Raw genomic sequence first — 20,172 nt, forward strand, 5'->3', positions numbered from 1 at the left:
GGCCCTCAAGGCCCGAGCCCTCACTGCGCAGCGCTGCTGTGCGAGCTGAGGCTCTCCTGCCCTCCGGCCACGGCGGCAGAGCCACACGGCCCGAGCCCTCACGGGTCACGGGATGGCTCAGGTCGGAAGGGACCACGGTCCTCTGGTGCCACCTCCGTGCTCCAGCAGGCACAGGAGCGCTCCCAGACGGCTCCGGGATGTCTCTGCTGAGGGAGGCCCCGCAGCCTCTCACGGCGCCCAGAGCCGCGCCAGGGCTCCCGCCCCGGGTGCCCACAGAGCCCCGGGCAGCGGCAGGAGCGGGGACAGGGGCGGAGCCCGCCTGAACAGGCGACAGAAAGCAAAGCCAGGCAACCAATCCCGATCGGTCCGGGCGGGTTCAAATCAATTAAGTGAATTTTACCCCCGTGAAAGCGAGAAGCGCTGTTTGCCTGGTACTTGTCTCGAATATCTCCGCGGGGCGGCCGCGGCGCTGGGCAGGCGCTGCTGCCCGGCCCCCCAGTGCTGCCCATCGCTGCTCACAGACCCGGCCCGGGGCAGCTGCGCCCTTACAGTGCTGCGTGGGACTATTCTGACAAAACTACAGATCCCACATTCGTGACCTTGTACTTCCCTGTGCCTGGTTAATTACTGCATTACCCTGGAGGTTTTTAAGCCATTTCAGATTCTCCCAGAATCCCCAGATCCAGGAGTTAATGCATTCCCTGGTACACCGCTGCAGCATTTATAAGGATACAGCTATCAGCTTCAAACGCCACGTTTTTCCATTGTCTCTAACAGCACAGTAAAAACCAAGTTCATTAATGCCTTCAATCTTTATTACAGCCGATTACAAAGATGCCACCATTCTGCAGAAACAAAGTTATCAAAGAAAAAAATCTGAAAAATTATTATCCGTCTAGCCTTTGAGAACTTCACTTGATATTGAAGCAGGTAAAGAAACATAATTCAGTCTCAAGTAGGCTCTCTATTCCATTAAACTTTCATTGATTTGCTGCTGATAGAAAATGAACCACAAAAGACATTGATGAAAAAGCTTTATAAAGGGATATGGCAAGTGATCATCAATTACTGAAGTGTAACTTGAATTGAACTTTAGCGCTATGGGCAGGTGCAGACCCAGGATTACAAACAGAGTAATAGCTAACAGGCAGGTTTCTCCTTCATTGTTTTGAATTTGCTTCATTATTAATAGGTCTGGGGGAGGAAGAGAGATTAAAAAAAAGAGCCCTGATGCCTCTTAATTTATCGCCTTTATCTGTGGCCCAAAGTAAAAGCATCCCAGCCTTTTCAAAGCACCTTGACTGTCTCCTTGTCAGACAGAGTATTTTTAGCCCACTGGATCTGAGCTGCTCCTGAGAACAGATGGGTTAGCACTCCAAGCACTTCACGACTGTATGTGCACTGCTGTAGAACAGAATGAATAAAAAATGACCCGGCTGTGAAATCTTTATTCCCCACTTCCATCTCATTGACTTCAACAAATTGTGTACATGCCACCTCACCAACAGGAAAACAATGTCTGCCAGTTTCAAGATGCCTCCTTTTTCCCCCATTACAAACTGATTCTTATCTAGGGTGGGGAAGGGGAAGTGGGTTTTTTTTCCTTTCATAGCAATATTTCAAGGTTCCCACTCTCTCCTGATCCTGTCTCCTCAAATAATCAGTGGTCTTTGGCAGAGGAGCTGCTACAACACTGACCTAGAATGCTGGATGAAGTGCCTGTTTCTAGTCCAGCCTGAGGAGAACAACTGGAGTCCAAGCTATTCATTTTTGCCACACCACAACAGCTGCTCTGTGGGATGTTTCACCTTTGCAAGGAGCTGGTTCATTGCAAATGTTTCCATTTGGTATTTGCATGCATAGTCTGAACTTTGTTAATCACAAACCTTCATCCAGGAGGAGATTTCTATTGTGATTGATCACAATGACAACTTGGAAAATTAGATTCTTTTTCCTCTACAAAAGGTCATGAATAGGTTTGGTCTTTTACATAACCATTGATAGAATTAGCCTTTTTCAGAGAAACTGGAATAGTAGGTCTAATTTCCATTATGTTATTTACTATTCCATTTAAATTAATTTTTTTTTTTTTGATGCTCAGACTTTTTAGTAGTGTATAAATGTAAATCATACTCTAAGGATCCAAGCATGTAACACAATACATTCAAAATTGTGGACAAGCGGCATCCATTCTTTTTTTCTGAACTTACTTTCCCTAGCTTGATTTTTTTCTGGAGAAAATTATCTGGGGTCTCATTTAAACCTTCACGAATTTATTTCAGTCATCAAATCAGATATTTAATGGGCTTGACATTTTGAAGAACTGTTCCCTGGGTATTTTCATTCTCCCTTAAAAGGAAACTAGCATTAAGGGAGAGAATGGATACCTAATGAAATGTCAAAAACATGGAATATCTGCATTGAATTTGGAGCATAATGTAGCACTCTTTCTTTTAGAGATTAATAAAAATATAAAATTTTCTGTGTTGGATTTGAGCATATCTTTCATAGTTTCTGCAATTAAAAACGCCTTTAGATACATTTATTCTTTTTTATTTTTTACTCTAAGGAACTGAAACAATTTTATGAAGCTTGGCATTTTGAAAACAGAATATTTCTCCATTAAATAGTGTCAAGGGATTTTAGAGTAGCTCTGGGGAAAGTGAAAAGTGATTTTAACAGGCAGCCCTAATAAAAAAATTTCATATTTATCAGCTAAGGATTGTCACATGAACTCCAGTGAATGTTGTGGGAGCTCAGCATTGGAGTTCAGTGAACATTTTTATCCCATGGAACAGTTTGCTCACATACATCCTGTCTCTTTTCTTATTTAAAAAAAAAAAGGAGACAGATTCCAATATAGCATACAGAACACTGAAATTCAAAATTAATGAACTAGCATCCTGTGAGTACAGCACACAATAGGTAACAAAACATCTTCTAGAAGTCAGACCAGAATTTACACATTGCTCTTAGAATTTTATTTTTTTCTGGGATTCCTTGAGAGAAAATGTCAACAGTAAAAATGATAACAAAACATATACCTTAACACTTCTTCATAACATTGGAATTGAATGACTTCCTAAAAACATATCTCACATTAGCATCAGGCTATCACAAGCAAAAAGACTTTGAAAATCAAGAACAGACGTAAGTGCAACAGGCCGGCTGTCTTACTAATTGTTCACTCTACAGCTCTCAGAAATGACTTGCTGTAGTCCATTACTAAGATTAAATTCCTGGATGAGAAGATATTTTCATGTTTACAATACTGACATTTCCTACAGGAGAGCAGAATAACCAGGGATACCTTTATTCCTCACCAAGTTTTTAAATGCTGTAAAAATTACACCGACAAATTCATCATGCCTTATGTGGTATACAGTGCTTAGTTTCCACATTTGCATATCCTGATATACATTATACATTTTAAAATTCTCTGCCCCAAATAACCTACAAGAATACTTAGTAACTTTTGTCTAAGACAACTATGTGTGATTTTCCTTTCAGGCCATCTATGCTCTACCAGTTTGTGGAATAGAAGGTGCATTACGATTGGCCATGTCTTCACATGCATTGACCATTAATGACAACAATTGTTCAATTAAAAGAATTAACTCCCACCAAACAAGAATTTGCAATCACTCCCAGTCTACACACCCATACAAAAAATAGGTCTTTACTGTGTTCTTGAGCCACACTACTTCTGTATCATTCCTGTGGCGCTGTGATGTTACTTACTGAAAAACTTTTGGGCCTTTTTTTCACCCAGTAGGAATTCCTTCCTGTTGCTTTTGTGTGAGGGAAAATTAGTGACCACAGGTCTCAGTCTATGTCCTCTGAATGCTAGGCAAGAAAACCAGTGCATGTCAGGAAGTACTTAATCCAAGCTTTGCCTGATGTTATATGGAAATTTATATGGAATAAACCAGCTCTGCCTCCTGTCTTTTCTCTCCATGGCTCAAGAGCTTACGACCTTCTCCCACCCACAGTTCTCATTAAACCTGAGAACAGGGGAGAAAAGGCAGCTAAACGTTAAAGGAGACATTAACATGCCAAGTGTTTTCTTTGTACATACATCAGGAGGACACAAATAGGACCAAACTAAGTGTCCAGTCTCTTCGAAGTTATTCCTCTTCCATAAGAAAAGTCACTTATTGATGTATAATAAAGATACCACAAAATGTTACCTTCATTTAAAACTACTGGAAGAAATTCCAAGAGAGAAGAAACCAAGCCCATTGAAGGCTCCAGCCTGGTAGAAAATTTGCAATAGCTATGGGCCATCATGTAACTATACAAGCTACAGGATTAATCACTAGCAGTAAACAAATATTTGAAGACAGGCTTTCACACAGCACTTGCATGGCAAGAAATTAGCTATAAAAATCAATTATGCATCATTATCATCTGACAGTATGTAACCAGGAGATTCATCTCAGGAAACATCAACCAAGCATCTGGTCAAGTGCAAACACCTCATTCTGCAAGTGATAGCTTGGCCAGGGACACACTTCACAGAGGTCACTTACCCCATCCTCTTGGGAAGGGAAAAAGGAATCTTAAAGCAAAGCCATAATAAGACAGAAAAGAAAGCCAGTCCTTGGAAATCATTGAAAAATAAGCTGTGACCTGTAAATTATGAAAACAAATTTATTCATAGAAAGAGCTCCCACTGTGAACTACCAGAGTCTACCTAAGACCACGTCTGTGTTGTGGCTTTATGTAAATGGAAGAATTTAGACTGTAGTGAAATGTGGTGTAACTCCATTAATGCTTTATATTCAGGTTTGTGGTGACTCAAGGGAGACCGAGCAGAAGTGGATTCCTAGTTCATACAAAACTGAAGTCTTTTACTGTAGCCAGTGTATTAGTACTGCCTTGCATCAACCAAGAAATAGATTTGTTTAATTTGATTCAAGGTAACTGAAATCTAGTGGAAATTCTCACTCTGAATCTGGTTTTTGGAAAGAGTTTCTACACAGCCTGAAAATAAATCTCTGTTATAAAAACCATTTTTATGTATCTCTTTCTTGAGGCAGGTGTTTAGCTTAGCATTCATTCAGAACAATAGGGATTTAGTACTTAAAAAATAATCCAGGACATCTATTATAAAACTAATATGCAAATACTCATACTACATCATTATTCCATTAATTACGAGAGTTAATAGACTGGCATTTACGTTCTTTGAGTACCTTGGAAATCTCATCCATGATTGCTGTCAATTTCTTGGCTTGGTTTTTGGTTTTTTTTAGAGAAGAGGGCAGTACTAAATCGGAGATGTCTGTGTACAATAACAGATTAAAACAAAATTCAAAAGAACAGATGGATCTGTGGATCCAGGAAGAAGCAAGAATAAATCCTCAAGAGATGCTTTTTTCAAAGATACCTGCAAACAAGCTTGGGACCTTGTGTGCCATATTTTATTGCTGTGAAACCAATAGGAGAAAAGCTTGATTCATTTTAAAGTTTAAAAGTTTACCTAACTGCTGTAGCATTTTTCCTTATGAAACACAATTACCATAGTAGGTGTCTCAGTGAATTCCTGGTGGTCTCATCAACAAGAAATACTGACAGGGAATCTTACAAGGAAACTTCATAACATACCCCTCTTACAACTCACCAATACCTACCATTAGAAATACAGGTTAGGAAGCAAGGCTGGAAGGTCACAGGGGGATGAGCTAAAGCTACCCCTGGCAGCCAAGGAAATGACAGCACCACGACCATTTTCACTCAGTGATGAACAGCTGCAGCCAGCACTAAGAGGAGAGGCAGACAGAGGGAAGCAGATGCAGCATTCAAGGCTGCAGCACAGACCAGCCCAGCTCTTAGAGATTCAAGAGTGTCAAATCTCTCTCCAAGGTAGATTTAGCTCAAAGCTGAAATCTTGCAACTGTCAGAGAGAAAAGGAGGTAGCAGTGCCCAGTCTTCCTCCCAGAGCAGCAAAAATCCAAAATGCTTGCAAAACAACAGGATAAGCACATTTTTCCCTTTCTTATTTTCTTAATTTTCCAAACTTACTCCTTCACTGCTTTGCCTTCTATTCTCCCTACTAACTGGGCTACCTTTCCATAGTCCCTTTATTGTCTTGTTGCCCCCTTAGGCAACAAGAAGCACCTGTTCACTTAGAAGACATCTCCATGCTTGTACTTCACTCAAGTGTATTGGCAACAGCTGCACATCTTCTGTTCCTCTTACTTTCTGCTAGCTATGATCTCCTTTTGTTTCCCTCAAAACTTGTCTTCAGTTAAGTGCACCATATTTCATTGCTGCTGCTTCTGGTTTACATATTGTTTGAATTTCTTTCTTTGTAACTCTATGAATTGGCTGGCTATTTTTCATTATTTTTGTGGGGCTATGGGGGGAAAAAAAAAGCAATTCCTTTGCTTTAGAATTCTGCCATTTATTAGGATAGTAAAACTCTCAGCAGAAATTGCAGTTTTCCAAGTAATATAATTTACAGGGGAACTTACAAGGGTTTTATTTGAAAGCTAGGTAAACCTTAGAGTGAGAAATGGATGAAATTCAGACAAAAAAATTTAGAAAATTAGAATTAGGAAATGTGCTCTGAAATGACAATAATGTTAATTACATCACAAGAGGCCACATAAGCTAAAGAGCTATTATTTCCAAGCCTTCTTAATGGCTAAACAAAACACAAGCAGTTGCTGGGAAATGTGTCACCAGCTGTATTATTATCAGCTTCTGAATGTGAATTCCATGTGGAATAAGTTCTTCAATATTCTTTCTATAAACATTCACAGAATTGTGTGCCATGAGTACTCCTTCCAAAAACTTTGGATTGCATGTCTTCTAGCATGCCTAGCACCTTTTCCACAGAAAAGGTAGCATTTCATGGGGTTTTTTTGTTGTTCTTGGTTTATTTGGGGTTTTTTTTCAGTGCATAAAGACAAAAGACTGGTCTGTCAAATGCCTAGGTATCTAATCCTATCCAGTTAGCTACTGCTTTCTGACCTCAAGAGATAAGCCTATGGATACTTACATTTTTTTTTTTTTTAATTTTAAAGGTCCCTTTCCATTCTCCTTTAAGTAGAGGTCCAGTTGTTCCATGACAAAACTGTGCAGCTGTGAATATCTTGAGGCTGAGGTGGTTCTTGAGATGCTTCTGACAGAGGGAGCAAGTACAGAGCTGGCTTCTCAGAGAAAGCAGATCTTTCTTGCTCTTTGATTATTTGCAGTATCCTGACTTGCTTTGTCCTGAGGTGCTAACAGTAACTATTTAAAACCTCCAGAGCCAGTGTGCCAAGTGATCAGTACAGAAACTGCCCGGCTGTCTCTGTGAGAAGTTCAATAGAATTTTCTTTTCATGAAACACTGATGGATTAAATCACACAAAACCCAATGTTAACAAAGGAAAAGGTTCCTGATCAAGAATGAAGCTTGTGTGCAAAAATCTGTAATTTTATGAGCTACACATAGAATTAATTATAAAACAAATATTGCTATTACTACCACAAGTATTTATTGTTGTAGCACCTTAAATATTTAGTGTGCATTATTGGCTTGGACAAGACAAGTTTCTTTTCCTGGATGATTTTACCATCTAGATCAGTCACAGTATAGAAGGTAACAGTGAATCAAGAGTCAAATGATTGAGGAGAAAGGGATTTACAGGGTTTCAGGAGGGGTCTACACCAGGATTTTGAAGAGAACCCCACAGGGTTCAGAGATTGCCCAAAGCAGCAGCTTACAGAAATATGCTCAGTGTGTCTTTCCTATGTGTACTGTGATGAGATTTTACTATTTTTCTAGTCCAAACTCTAAGCAACTGCTCCACAGATCTAGGCTTCTGGTCTACTTTCATGGGGTTAATATTTATAGCAAATGGATAGGAACACATTGTGAGCATCTTGTTTTTAGACATAAAATAGCATGATGATAATGTAATTAGTTGTACCTTTTTTATGTATAAATATACCAGCCCCACCTTCTCTCATAACTCAGATAAGGAAAATACCCAGTCCTACAGCAAAGTGAAGCTAACAATATCCACTTGTGTGTCTCTTGCACATCTAAAAGTGGAAAACATGACAAGGCCAGTGAGAGAATTGCAGCAAAACAGTTTTCTTTAGAATAAACTGACCACTTACTGTACAGGAGTAAAGTTCCTCCCAAGGCTGTTGGGCTGCATGAAAATGTAAATAATATGTGTATGACCTTATTCTGTTTCTGCTGTGGGGAACTTTGTAGGCCTGAATTCAAAAGCATAATGGCAAATTTCCAGCTACACCTAATTAAGTAAGCAATCAGAAACTTCACAGGGATGTTTTAAGACTGCTTCTCTTGTTAAAAGTGCACCACTGAGTAATGAAATTGTCAACAGAAACTGTCAGACCTTGCTTTGGAACACAGAATCTGTTCACCAACACTGATACTTCATACAGTACTCTATGAATAGTTCCTGCCCATGCTTCTTGCTGTATAAAACATGAGAAAATTAAGACAGGAACTTAACATTCAGTGCAATTGGCCACAACCCCTTGAAAATTTTTTTGAAGTAGTCCTCTTTTGCAATTTGCTGGTAATTTCTCACCTTTCAAGTGCTAGCAATATGAATAATGATGATAATTCAGATGCAAACCAGAAATATTTTAGGCCTCCTAATGAGGATACTTTTTGGCCACAAGACCAGTGGCTTTGAAAGTTGGTTAACTACTTTCATTGTTTACTTTTGTAACTATCTATTACTACAGCTATCCAGAATGCATTCCTGTTAGTCCTGGATCAGTTATTCAAATAAAGGGCTGTAGTCTGGTGGATTTTTCTGCTGTCCACATGGCTCCAGGAGTAGCTCCCCACCTGAGGATGTGATGATTTCTTCCTGGAAAGATAAAACCAATTAAAATATCAAAGATCTAAGCCACACCTATCTTCTAAGAATAGCAATGAAGGCCATCACTCCACAGTAAGTGACAAGCAATTATGAATAAACATTTGATAAAATAATTACAGACCAGCAAAAGGATCTCATCGATTAATCATTTTCTTCATGCTTTGTTTATCTCATACTTATGCTGGTAGTAGCTTGTGCTACTATCAAACAGTGAAGTCAGTGCACACAAGAGGCTCTGATTTGTACTACTTGTAAGTTGCTGCACTACTTAGGAAACCAGCTACAGGTGCCTATAAAGGGTGTTCTCATGGGTTGATTTAGCAGACAGATGCCAGTCTTACCACACTACCTCCCCCAGGCAGACTGAGCAAGAGCTCAATGTTGAGTGCTCACACAGAACAGTAACAGCTTTCTGACTGATGACAGCAAGGTGAAAGACATTACCCTTGCTAGGGTAAAGGCAGTCTGTACTCATAGCTCTTATTCTCATTAATTAAATATTCGTATGCCAAGTGCATCATTCCAGTGACTGATTACCAAGGCACTTACTGGAAAAGTGGAGAACTTGGTCTTTGCATTTATTCCTACAGTAGTGATAGTTCATTTTTGTTTTTGCAGAAGTTTAAGATTGATAGATGCAACAAAATGAGCTGGAATCCAGAATTACGTTGACTAAAATAGCAATCCTTCATCTGAAAGTTTAGATCCAAGTTATGGATCTATATATATGGACCCAACATTTTCAAAACCTATCTAGTTTCTATTGAAATTCAATGCAAATTTGGTGCTTGATTTCCTCAGAACACATGCAGGCTCCCAGCTGTTGTTCCCTCCCAATCACTACATAAGACTGAGAATCAGTTCAGAAAGTTCCTACACAAATTATTTTCAGAATCAAAGAATTGCAGAATCATTTAGGTTGGAAGAGACCTCTAAGATCATTGAGTTCAACCTTTGGTCAGTCGCCACCATGCCAACTAGACAAGAAGGTTGCGAGGAAGTAAATACAAATATTTAGCAATCATCCACTTTCCACACCGTATTTAAATGCAAATAATGAAAAAAGAAGATGCCCATTCACACCATATTCTGTAAGGTTTATTCTTCCAGCTAACAGTTACCACTCCCTTGTGTCTGTCAGCTCAGTTGCTTGAGTGGCCTCTTAGTTTTTTTTAATCAAAATGAAACAAAATGAAGACAATAGGTATAAGCAAGTAAAAAATTAGTTATGCCAGCCCTGCTAATTTTGATTGAAAGTGAAAAGGCACTCAAAGAAAAGCCCATGCACCTTCGGGGTGGGGAAGTACACTCTTGCCAAAAATAGTCCTGAGGAAAGCAGCACCTTCTCCAAAAAATATAGCAATATCTGCAAGGGAAAGTGTGCCCACAGCCCAGCCAGTCATATACAGACTGCTTGGGGCTACCAGGAGGCTTGGGGACACTTGACAATGTACTTCACCACAGAAGGCAGGCAGAAAAGCCTCTAAGAAAACCACGCGGCAGGATAAATGCCTCCTGAAGTGATCGCCAAAGAGACCGGTTTTAATACAGGTATTAGCTAGACAGGGAAAAGAGAACTGTGTATTGGCATTAAAAGGTGGACCCGTTTCCCTGATAGGCTTACTACAGGGGCAGCTATTAACTCTTATCATGGGATGCCTAAGCAAGCTTTTTTCTTTTTTAAAATGGCAGGAACTAAAAGCCATTCTGCTTCTGACAAGCTCTCTACTGCTGTCTGTAAACAGATGTGTTCCTAATACAGTGATTGCCTAACATGAGCTGTGATGAAAATATAGGAACAAAGGTGGAACAGAGAGGGCTGGAATTGGTTGTCACCATCACCAGGAGCAGAGGGGATACTACATTAGCCAGAGGTACATCCTACATCCAACACCTGATAATCTGCATTTGAGGGGTTGCATGCCTGCTTTTTTTTCCCTGACAAGACCCTGGTTAGAGTCTCTCCAGGTGCACTGGGGCTGGCTGGGATGGAGCTAACTTTCTTCACAGCTGCCTGTGCTCCATTGTGACCTTGTGTTTTGGCTGAAACAGTGTTAATAACACACTACAGCTTTGGTTGCTCCTGATCAGTGCTTGCACAGCACGAAAGCTTTCTCTTTTTCCCACTCAGGCCCTGCTGGCAGAGTAGGCTGGGAATAAGGGAGAACTAGGAGGGGACACAGCCCAGTTGTTTAATCCAAACTGGCCAAGAAGATATTCTGTACACGAAGGGTGTCAGGGATTTGGGCTTCCAAGGTGGCCCAAATTTAATTTAATTTCATTAAATTAAGGGAGGACATATATTTTAGTCAAATGTGATACCTCCCATCCCCCCATGTGGAAATACAATTTGTGGACATTTAATGTCATAGTCATCTCCGAGGGGACACTAAGGCAACACCGAAAAGTTGTTGTGAAACAGGTGAAATAAAAGCAAGATTTTAAAGAGAGGCAATTCAGAAGAAAAATAAGCTGAGACTGAATACTTAAAATATGAAGATCTGTGAAGAAAAGGAGGAGCAAAAAATTTATACAGTTACTCTGAGACAAGAGTAAGAAAAGGATAAAATAGGAAGGGGAACTAGGAAAGAGAGGACAAAGAGGAATTACAAGGGTGGCTAAGAAAAAAGCAGAATTAAAACTGATGAAGATAGGGAGAGATGCCAGATGATGAAAACAACCTATGCTTTCAGAAACAGTGCTACTGTTTAGTTACAGTCTGGCAACAAGAAACAGAATTAGAGGTAAAGTAATTCAAACCCATCTAAAGGCGAATAGTAAATGACTCTTGTAAGATTGTTTTGGGTAATAAGGAGTGACCTTTAACACACCCCTAAAAGAGAACCCCTCTATGTTCTCGTCTTTACTACAGGGTCACACTCTCTTGCTTTTGCACATTACAGCCCTCACATCAAAGGTAGAAAAAGGCTGAAATTTCATTGAAAGACCTTTCTATGGTATTTCCAATCCAATTTTCCACAGCAAAAAGGCTCAGAAAGCGTTACATCTGTCAGCCCTTATTAGTCCATTTGTAGCCAAGGAGAGCACACACTGTATAAGGGGACACAAGTACACACTGGAGCATTTGAAAGAAGGGGAAAAGCCTTCTGATTCACTGCAACAGAAGTATGAATGTTACAGCTAGGCTTAGTGTACAATATTCTTTCCCCCACTATGGTCATTACTATTTTCCAGTGTGGTTTCAAATTACATGGCTCCTCATTAAATTATTAATCCATTCCACTCAGCTATTGATCTCCACCTAGCACGTGTTACCTTGTGAAAATCAATCAGATCTGTGAGCGTTGGGTGTCGGTTTGGATCGACCCCCAGGAAGCTGTAGAAATCCCCCGAAGCATCAACCAGGAAGTGCTTGAACCCGTTTTGCTGGCGGTAGGACAATGCGTAGCCCCAGATTTTCTCACTGACTCGCACCAGGAATGCGCCTTCAGATTTATTCATCAACAACTCCTCTGCTTCCTGACGGCTGATAATCCCTGGCAAGGAAAAACCCCATGGTTATGCAGGTAACAGGTCTGCCAGAGGCAATCAAATGCCACAAATACTGAACAGAAGTGAAATCATAATGGTGTAGCTGCTGAAGACTGGAATGTTTCTAGGAGGAGTTGGAGCAATGGAGACAATATTTATGCTGTTTGCTTCCGAACAATAGCTGTAAGAGTTTTGATGGAGTCTGCTGGGATATGCTTTTTAATTTGATGATTAAGACCTGCTTTTTCCTATCCTTACTGCTTTTTCAAAGGAAGTGCATAAATGCAACTGGCCTATCAAACCAGAGAATTTTGGACATGTGATCATTTAAGCAGACTAGTATTGCAGTTTGAATTTGCAATACATTGCTGAAATTAGCAATTGTATTGCAGTTGTGTAGACTCTGTTGCATTATAATTGTTTTATAGGTCCTAAAGAAGGAATGTAAAGCAAGTGCCAGGAGAAAAAGTATTTCTCTGCTTTTGTACAGCCACACACATACATATGCATAGATGCATATAGGTAAACTGGAGGAAAAAGTTTAACAGGAGTAGAGTTTCAAGAACTTTCCCATTTTATTATTTTGTATTGGAAAAATCTTAATTTCTCTTTTTCTTTCTGATTCTGGGGCACAACACTGAAGTTGCTGGTGCTTCTGCTTGCATAGAGGTTATAATGCACAAACCCTGTTCTGAGCCCAACCCACAAGAAAGGTGTGATCAGAATTGCACCTGGCACTGAACCAGGTCTTACCATCCACCCAGAGAACCTGGTTCCAGTCTGTCTGGCCAGCCTAGAGGACAGTCAGCTCATGTCTCAATTATCTGTGAAACACCAGATGCTCACTCTCATCAGGAACAGATGTTGAATTAGGCCATTCGGAACGTGAACACGGCACATACGTCAGTAAATAATGTATGTGAATGTTCCAAAGTTACTCTCTGTGGGGATAACTTTCTCCAAACAATACATGTAATATTTAATGGAACTGCTTGTCATCGTAGAATCCTACATGTCCTAGTGAGAGTTCCATGGAGTCCAAGTACTGAAAAGCCACACTGGTTTAGTGTAATAATAAACGTAGTTCAGGGATTATCGGTTTGTACAAAGAAGGGCTTACCTGAAAGTTTGGAATGCTCTAATTAAGTCCTTGAGTCCTAAATTTCCTTGAGGAAAATTATGCCTCTGGGAGACATAGGAAGGGACTGAGATCATCTGGGTACAAAAGCAAGCACTGTGTGATATTAAGAAAGGTAGAAAAGCATATCCTTCCTTCATTTTTTTGTCTACTTTGAGAATATGAATTTCTTTTGCAGTTTTACTTGGTACAGTGATGAAGGGCTCAATGTCTATGGGGCTCACAGGTCCCTACGCGAATACCTTCAGTACTAGGAAGAAACACACACATATATAGTCTTCTGAATGACATACATTTCTCTTTTATGAAGGATATTGCATCATCTTTGCACCAGATATGAAAAACAGGCAGTAAACATGCAAACATAAGCATTTGTTTAAAAACAGCAAGTAACTGCTCGGCAATAGTGTCCATTGATGCACTTTTCAAAATTAGAAATAGTTTTATTGGAGGTATTCCAAGATGAATTACTAAAAATTTTTGAACTCTGTTCAGATAAAAAGATAGCACCAATATGAATCCATATGATGCAGTGTATTATGGGAAGCTGTTCCAGCACATCCCAATACCAGGTACCCAAGAATTACACAAAAAATGATTCTGAAATCACATTATCTGTTAAACCAGTCTTCTCTCAAGCTGCCCTAATTTAAATATACATGAAAAGTTTTATTAGTGATTATGATGGCTACTGCCTTGACAAATCTCTGCTGGAAATAAATGTAGATGAGCCACACTACCAAGCTCAGAGCATTCAATGACAGGAAAGGATAAACAGTGCCATAACCAGCAAATGCTACATTAATTACAATAGGTAAGTATTTATACTGTAATTCTAGATTGAAGGCATGCTGAAAACTTCTGAGATAGGAACTAGGTGCTGTCACAACCTCTTCTGGCACTACAGTGCCAGAACTGTTATGCAGCCCTGACAGGGGATGAGGTGGTCTAGACAATTCAGCCTCGACAGAGGATTTGTAAAACAGAGAGAGCTGTAAAAAAAGAGGGGTTGTATCATACAGTGAACACTATTAGGATATTTCTAGGGTTTGAATCACTATCAGGCATATAACATGAAATTCATTTAGCATTGATGAGTTTAATGGCAATCTCTTCCCCTGCTCTGTGGAGCTGAAACACTGGAAGCTTCCACACAATGCCATCTTCTTTGCCAGACCTTATTTTTGTACTGGGCACTCCATATCATTGAGTAAGTGAGAAATGCGACATCGCTCACAGCCAAGTTCCTTTTTTGTTTTAATTCTCTCTTCTGCTAAAGATGGTGTAATAAATTATCAGCCAGCCACTTTCTTCCCTTTCACTCTCCTGATTCAGTTAAAAGCTCACAAGAAACCATCTCTGCCCACCAGCTCCTCCCTTTCCTTTCCTCCCAGTTATTTTATTTTTCTCTGGTTCAATTCTTCAGAGTGTGGTTATAACAGCAATGAAAGTCTCCCTCTACCCTTTAAAAACATTATCCAAATAATGTTTTTAAAATAATATACAAATTACTGTAAAAATAAATTTTAAACAAATATTCGTTTAAAAACAAATGTTATTTAAAAACATTATGTTCTCAAGACAACTGGAAAAACAGTGGCACTACTCTCTCCTGAGATGGCTATAGAGAGATAGACATCTGTGAAACCCCTACATTTAAAATTGTTTTAACTAAAGTCAAGAAACTTTGGTTTCCCAAGGCTTCAGTAAGAGGTATAGAATCACAGACGCTCTTGTTTGTTCTAATTAGGGTATTAATTATAAATATTATCTTGAATAGAAACCACTGATGCTTTGAAAACTAATTTTCCCCTCACTCTCACTCTTGCTAATCTCCTAAAAAGATTTAAGAAAGGGAAAAAACAGTCCAGTTTTGCAATGATTACAGATATTAACATCTTGGATTCTTAGCAAGAGAATAACATTTTCAAAGACAGTTATTTCAAATTATAGAACATTCATCATCAACTGACATGTTCCTAACTAACAGCTTCATTTTTTAAAACACAAGGCCTGTAATGACAATTTGTAGATGATAGGCAAGTCTTAAAATGTTTTTGTAATTATGTTCTTTTTACTGCCACTGATCTTTCAAAAAGGAAAAAGAACATCCTAACATTTAGGGTATATTAAGCTCATGCGAGAAGTGATGAGTTCATTATTAATTTAGTGAGCCCAGCTAAGAAATCCTAATGCTGCCTTCCAAGTTTACAAGAGCCTCAACAGCAGAAAGTGCTATTCTGCAATATTCTGCAATGACCCCTCAGCTTCCCACTCTGCTCTCAGGATTATCCTACATGCATCCTTGAGTGAAACTCAGGAGATGAAATACATGTATATTTGTTACAAGAATTCCATACCAAGCATGAATCCAAACTAGAAAGGCTGATAGACTCTGCCAACAAGGCACACTATGTACTAGACCTCTAGAATTATTTTTTCATTATTATACAGATAAAGTTACGTCATATCCTTGCTTGTAATCTACCAAGGGTCTGCAGTACCACATGCGATAGTCATGTCTATATAAAAAGATAATTCAGCCTTTAATGGCAAATATATTTTTAATCTATAAATATATATATAATACAAATATTATATACATTTTATAATATATTCAAATTATAATATATTTGTATATGCCAAGAGGCCAGCTAAGATTAGAGGGACAGCAGGTGCAAACACAGCCCAGAAGCTTTCATTTACCCTTCTGCAACAGAAGCTATTTGCTCAGCCAATGCTTTCTCTTTTCATATTTTTCCATTAGCTTGATCTCAAACACTCCAGTGCATGAGGTCTTACTCAGAAAAAGTGTTACAAACACTGGCATGAATAAATGAGAACAATGTAATGAAAGCATTCATGCCAAAGTGCTTTCACGACCATTATGAAAAGCCTTCTATTTCGTGCAAAATTGATTTGATGAACAATTATGAATATTCACACATAATCAATGCAGAAGAAAGAGATTCATCCTGTTCATACAACTTAAGACATCTAACCAGGGTGATGTAGGTCACTAATCAGGATCCAAAACAGAGAGAAGCCAATACCAGTATCTCCTTTGTTTTCAATAGGATTAGATGAAAGCCCAAATGAATACAAATATGCCTGGCAATCATTACACGAATGATTCACACACTAAAGGTCATAAAAACACATTACACCGAGAGCAAATGTAAACAATAAATAAATGAGTAAACACAAGGAATTATGAGGAATTAGCAGATAACTCCTGAATAATGTAAAGGACTATATTTGTTCAATTATACAGGCAGATCTAATCAGTACTTGGAAAGATAGTGATAAAATGGCCATAAGAGGGAAGGATCAGTTTGCTAAGCATCAGCCAACCCCTCCCATTTTTTTGAACTGAAAAACTGAGCTAGGCAGACATACTACTCTAAATATAGCATTTAGAATAAGAAATTCCCCAATGGCAAAAGAGAAAATTTACCAAAAATTTCCAAATCAACTTTTCCCTTCAAGACTTAAATTTGAAAGTCAAAAGTTGGATTACACCTCACAATGAAGAAAACCAAACCAAAAAAAAAAAAAAAAAAAAAGAAAAAAAAAAAGGCTTAAATAAATTTCAGGTAAAAAAAACACTATAGAAGCTTGAAAATAACTTTTTATTAAACAGATTTTAGGGTCTTGGTCATTTTGAATCAAAACAGAAACATTCTGGTTTGATGAGAGGAAAATACATCATAGGTTTTTTTCCCCACTTCATTTTAATTTAAAAAATCATGCAGTTGGAAGTAAATATCAAACCTACTTGGGGCCAAAATCTGAACAAAGGCAATCAGTTTTGAAAGAAATAATCAGAAAAGTAAACAGAAATTCAGAAGGGATTGATCCAAGTGCAGCCAGTCTGGTTTTGGAGGAGCTGAGAGGCTGTGTCACACAGCAGCATTAACATAAGCCACTGCCAGGAGGAGCAGGAACAGCTTCTGAGAACACTCCATGAACCTCGTGGAGGGGGGCAGAGCTTCCATAGCTCACAGAAGATGAAGATACACATGAGGAGCCAACACAAGCTAAGATGAAAACTGAAGCTGGGGAACTAAAGTTTAAAATAGACCTGACCTTTTTGAGATCCCATAATAAGCTGGGATAGTAAAGGACTAAAACAAACACTCGAATGTATGACACCAGCAACCCTCTCTGGTCTGGGAGAAGGTGAAAAACCCAGCTCCTTCAACCACTCAGAAAGATCAAAAGCATAAAAGCAGGGAAGACGATGCAATGGCTTCCCTGCAGTGCAAGAACTAGAGCAGCTATGGTTTATACTCTCCAGGAAAAGCATCACTCAAAGCAAGTTTCCTCAGGTTGACTTTTCCAGTTCTCTCCCACACGTGCAAGTCTATATGTGGACTCAAACTGAGTGACCACAGTTCTGGTTGTTCGTTGGGAAGGACACAATTAATCTACAGCAGGGTGATGTCTAGACGGAATACTTTATGTCATCCTTGAGACTGCCAATGTCACACAGAATTTAAAGAACACTCTTATCAGAATGGTGGTTTCTGGACTGCACTGCGACTGAAACAGTCAAAAAATAACAAACATAGTTAAGTCATACATCGTCACTTCTCTGGTGCTTCCAGCAGGAGTAGCATGCACAATTAAATAAGTGCACAAATATTTGCAGCAATAAGACCTTACAGAGCGCTACTGTTAAAGAGGTTTCACCCTCCTTCCTTTTAGTCACAGTACTTTTTTGAATAATGCCACAAGACAAATAGTGAAAGAAGAGATCAATAGTATTGTGTGAGAAAAACTATAGCTGAGACATAACAACAGCTCTGCCTCTGCTATTTCAGAATAGAAGCAATAAAGGCTAAAAAGCAAAGCAAGGGAGTAAATCAAAGACATCTGGTAATGGAAACAAAGCTGTTGAAGCTATTCACCATCTGCTGTTAAGGCAGAACAAACTCACATGGGACTAGATCTTCAAAAGAGTTCTGTTCCCATTTAGACATTGAAATAAATGGCCAGGTTTAGAAAAAACAAACAACAAAACAACAAAAATTCAATAAAAACTCAAACAAAAACCCAGCACAATGACAGGTACGTTTGTTGTGGTTTAGGGGGAATTGTGGGGTTTTTTCTGTTTTGGGGTTTTTTTTGGTTTTTTGTTTTCCAAAATCTGGCCAGAAGTGTGGTGGCAAGAGCCCAAGAGCCAAGGGGTGCTGAATTCCTATTTACAGCTAGTAAGAATGTAGATATTTCATGCTGTGCTGCAGGTTGGCAATCTAGGTCCTAGTAACCAGCAATATTTACAGACACTGATAATAGAGAAAATACGTGCAATAGGTCACAAAAAGCAAAACCTAAAATATGTGTACATAAAACCTTCCTCCCTCCATAGAACTGCACTGAGAGACAAAGCTGGGATGCATCTAGAAATCAACAGGTAAAATGCACTTTTGAAATATACTCACATACGAGTTATGTCAGTGCTCAGGGGCCAGCATGGGGCCAGCTTCCTCTGAGCTACAGAAGCAAAGCTAAGCAAGGCTGCTTAGTGAAACTCTGGAGCAAGTTTTCTTTGCTCCACATTCACCACCTCTTCTGCACAATTTCAGGAGTTGAGCATGCAGTACCATACCTCAGATGGAGATAAATCTGTGCTGGGGAAAGGTGAGCAGAAGCCCATTAGCCATTCCTCACCACTCTTTTCCACTGTAACCATCTTGGCACAGTTAAGGCATAGGCAGGATTGGGAAGCAACACATCAGTGAGACTCAGCCATCTCCCCAGTGTGCCTTGCTCAGTATAGGAAGCGTGCCCTGGGCTATGCACAGGCATGTATAGGAAACCAAGGCCCAGAGGAATAATGTATTTCTGATGGCAAGAGATCCCTTTAGGCAAGGATGAGGCACACTGATAATCCATCATGCCCTAAACGAGCTCTCCTTGAAGAATTACTTGGTGCATAGGATTGTCTTGAGTCTCTATACACAGGAGAAATTCAAGGAAAAGTATCACAGGTAAAAATATACAGGCCTCATTTTGTTTGGGTGGGGTCTTTTTACTTGGTTGGTTTGGGTTTTATTTTTTCTAATGTGGATTCAGCTCTCTGTTTTGTCAGGGTACAACAGTTCTTAGAATAAAGCAAACTAAGTCCTCAGGAGATTTTGTAATTCCCTAAGAATAAGATTTTCTAAAGCAATTAAAAACCTACGGAAATTCTGAAAGAAATGGGTGCCTTACTCCCCTGGGAATCTTAAAAAATCCCATCTAAATGAATAACACAGTAATAATGGGTATTTTTCTTCAGGTTTACAGAAAATCAGGTGTGTTACATTCCTTGTTGCCAGGGTGGCTCATAGTTAATTCCCTATGCACTTCATGAAAATATACCTCTTAATTGTCTCCTTCAGAGTTCATTCTACATCCAACTATAAAATACCGTAAAAACCCTTTATGCCCACTGTCAAAACATTTACACCTTATTCACTAGCAAGCAGTGCAGCACATGAAAGATAGGTGTTGGCATTACTTGTCTGAATACACCACTGTATAATAGAGCTGTAAATTTTTTTGTTAGTATCTCCTCAAAGCCTGTGTGGTTGGTTTCCTTCCTTCTTTTCAGAACAGCCTGTAGAATGCATTAGCTGGGGGGAAAACAATTTAACCTCTCTCTTCTCTTTGTACGTTATTGCCACATATCAGA

The 20,172-nt window shown here is 39.3% G+C and overlaps 1 protein-coding gene across 2 annotated transcripts in view; it reads right to left on the reverse strand.

The window, feature by feature from the left end:
• Positions 1 to 8,755: 8,755 nt before the first annotated feature.
• The window catches only part of SH2D4B (SH2 domain containing 4B), a gene marked incomplete at both ends in the record, with an annotated part of 58,830 nt that continues 47,413 nt past the window's right edge, over positions 8,756 to 20,172 (reverse strand). For both annotated transcript variants that reach the window (XM_082286343.1, XM_082286342.1), the window contains 2 exons: positions 8,756 to 8,848; positions 12,137 to 12,357. In XM_082286343.1, the coding sequence (XP_082142469.1) occupies positions 8,756 to 8,848; positions 12,137 to 12,357 (314 nt within the window). The remainder of the gene's footprint in view (positions 8,849 to 12,136; positions 12,358 to 20,172) is intronic.

The sequence above is a fragment of the Coloeus monedula genome (assembly GCF_965178545.1).
Source record: "Coloeus monedula genome assembly, chromosome: 8".
NCBI classification, from domain to species: domain Eukaryota; kingdom Metazoa; phylum Chordata; class Aves; order Passeriformes; family Corvidae; genus Coloeus; species Coloeus monedula.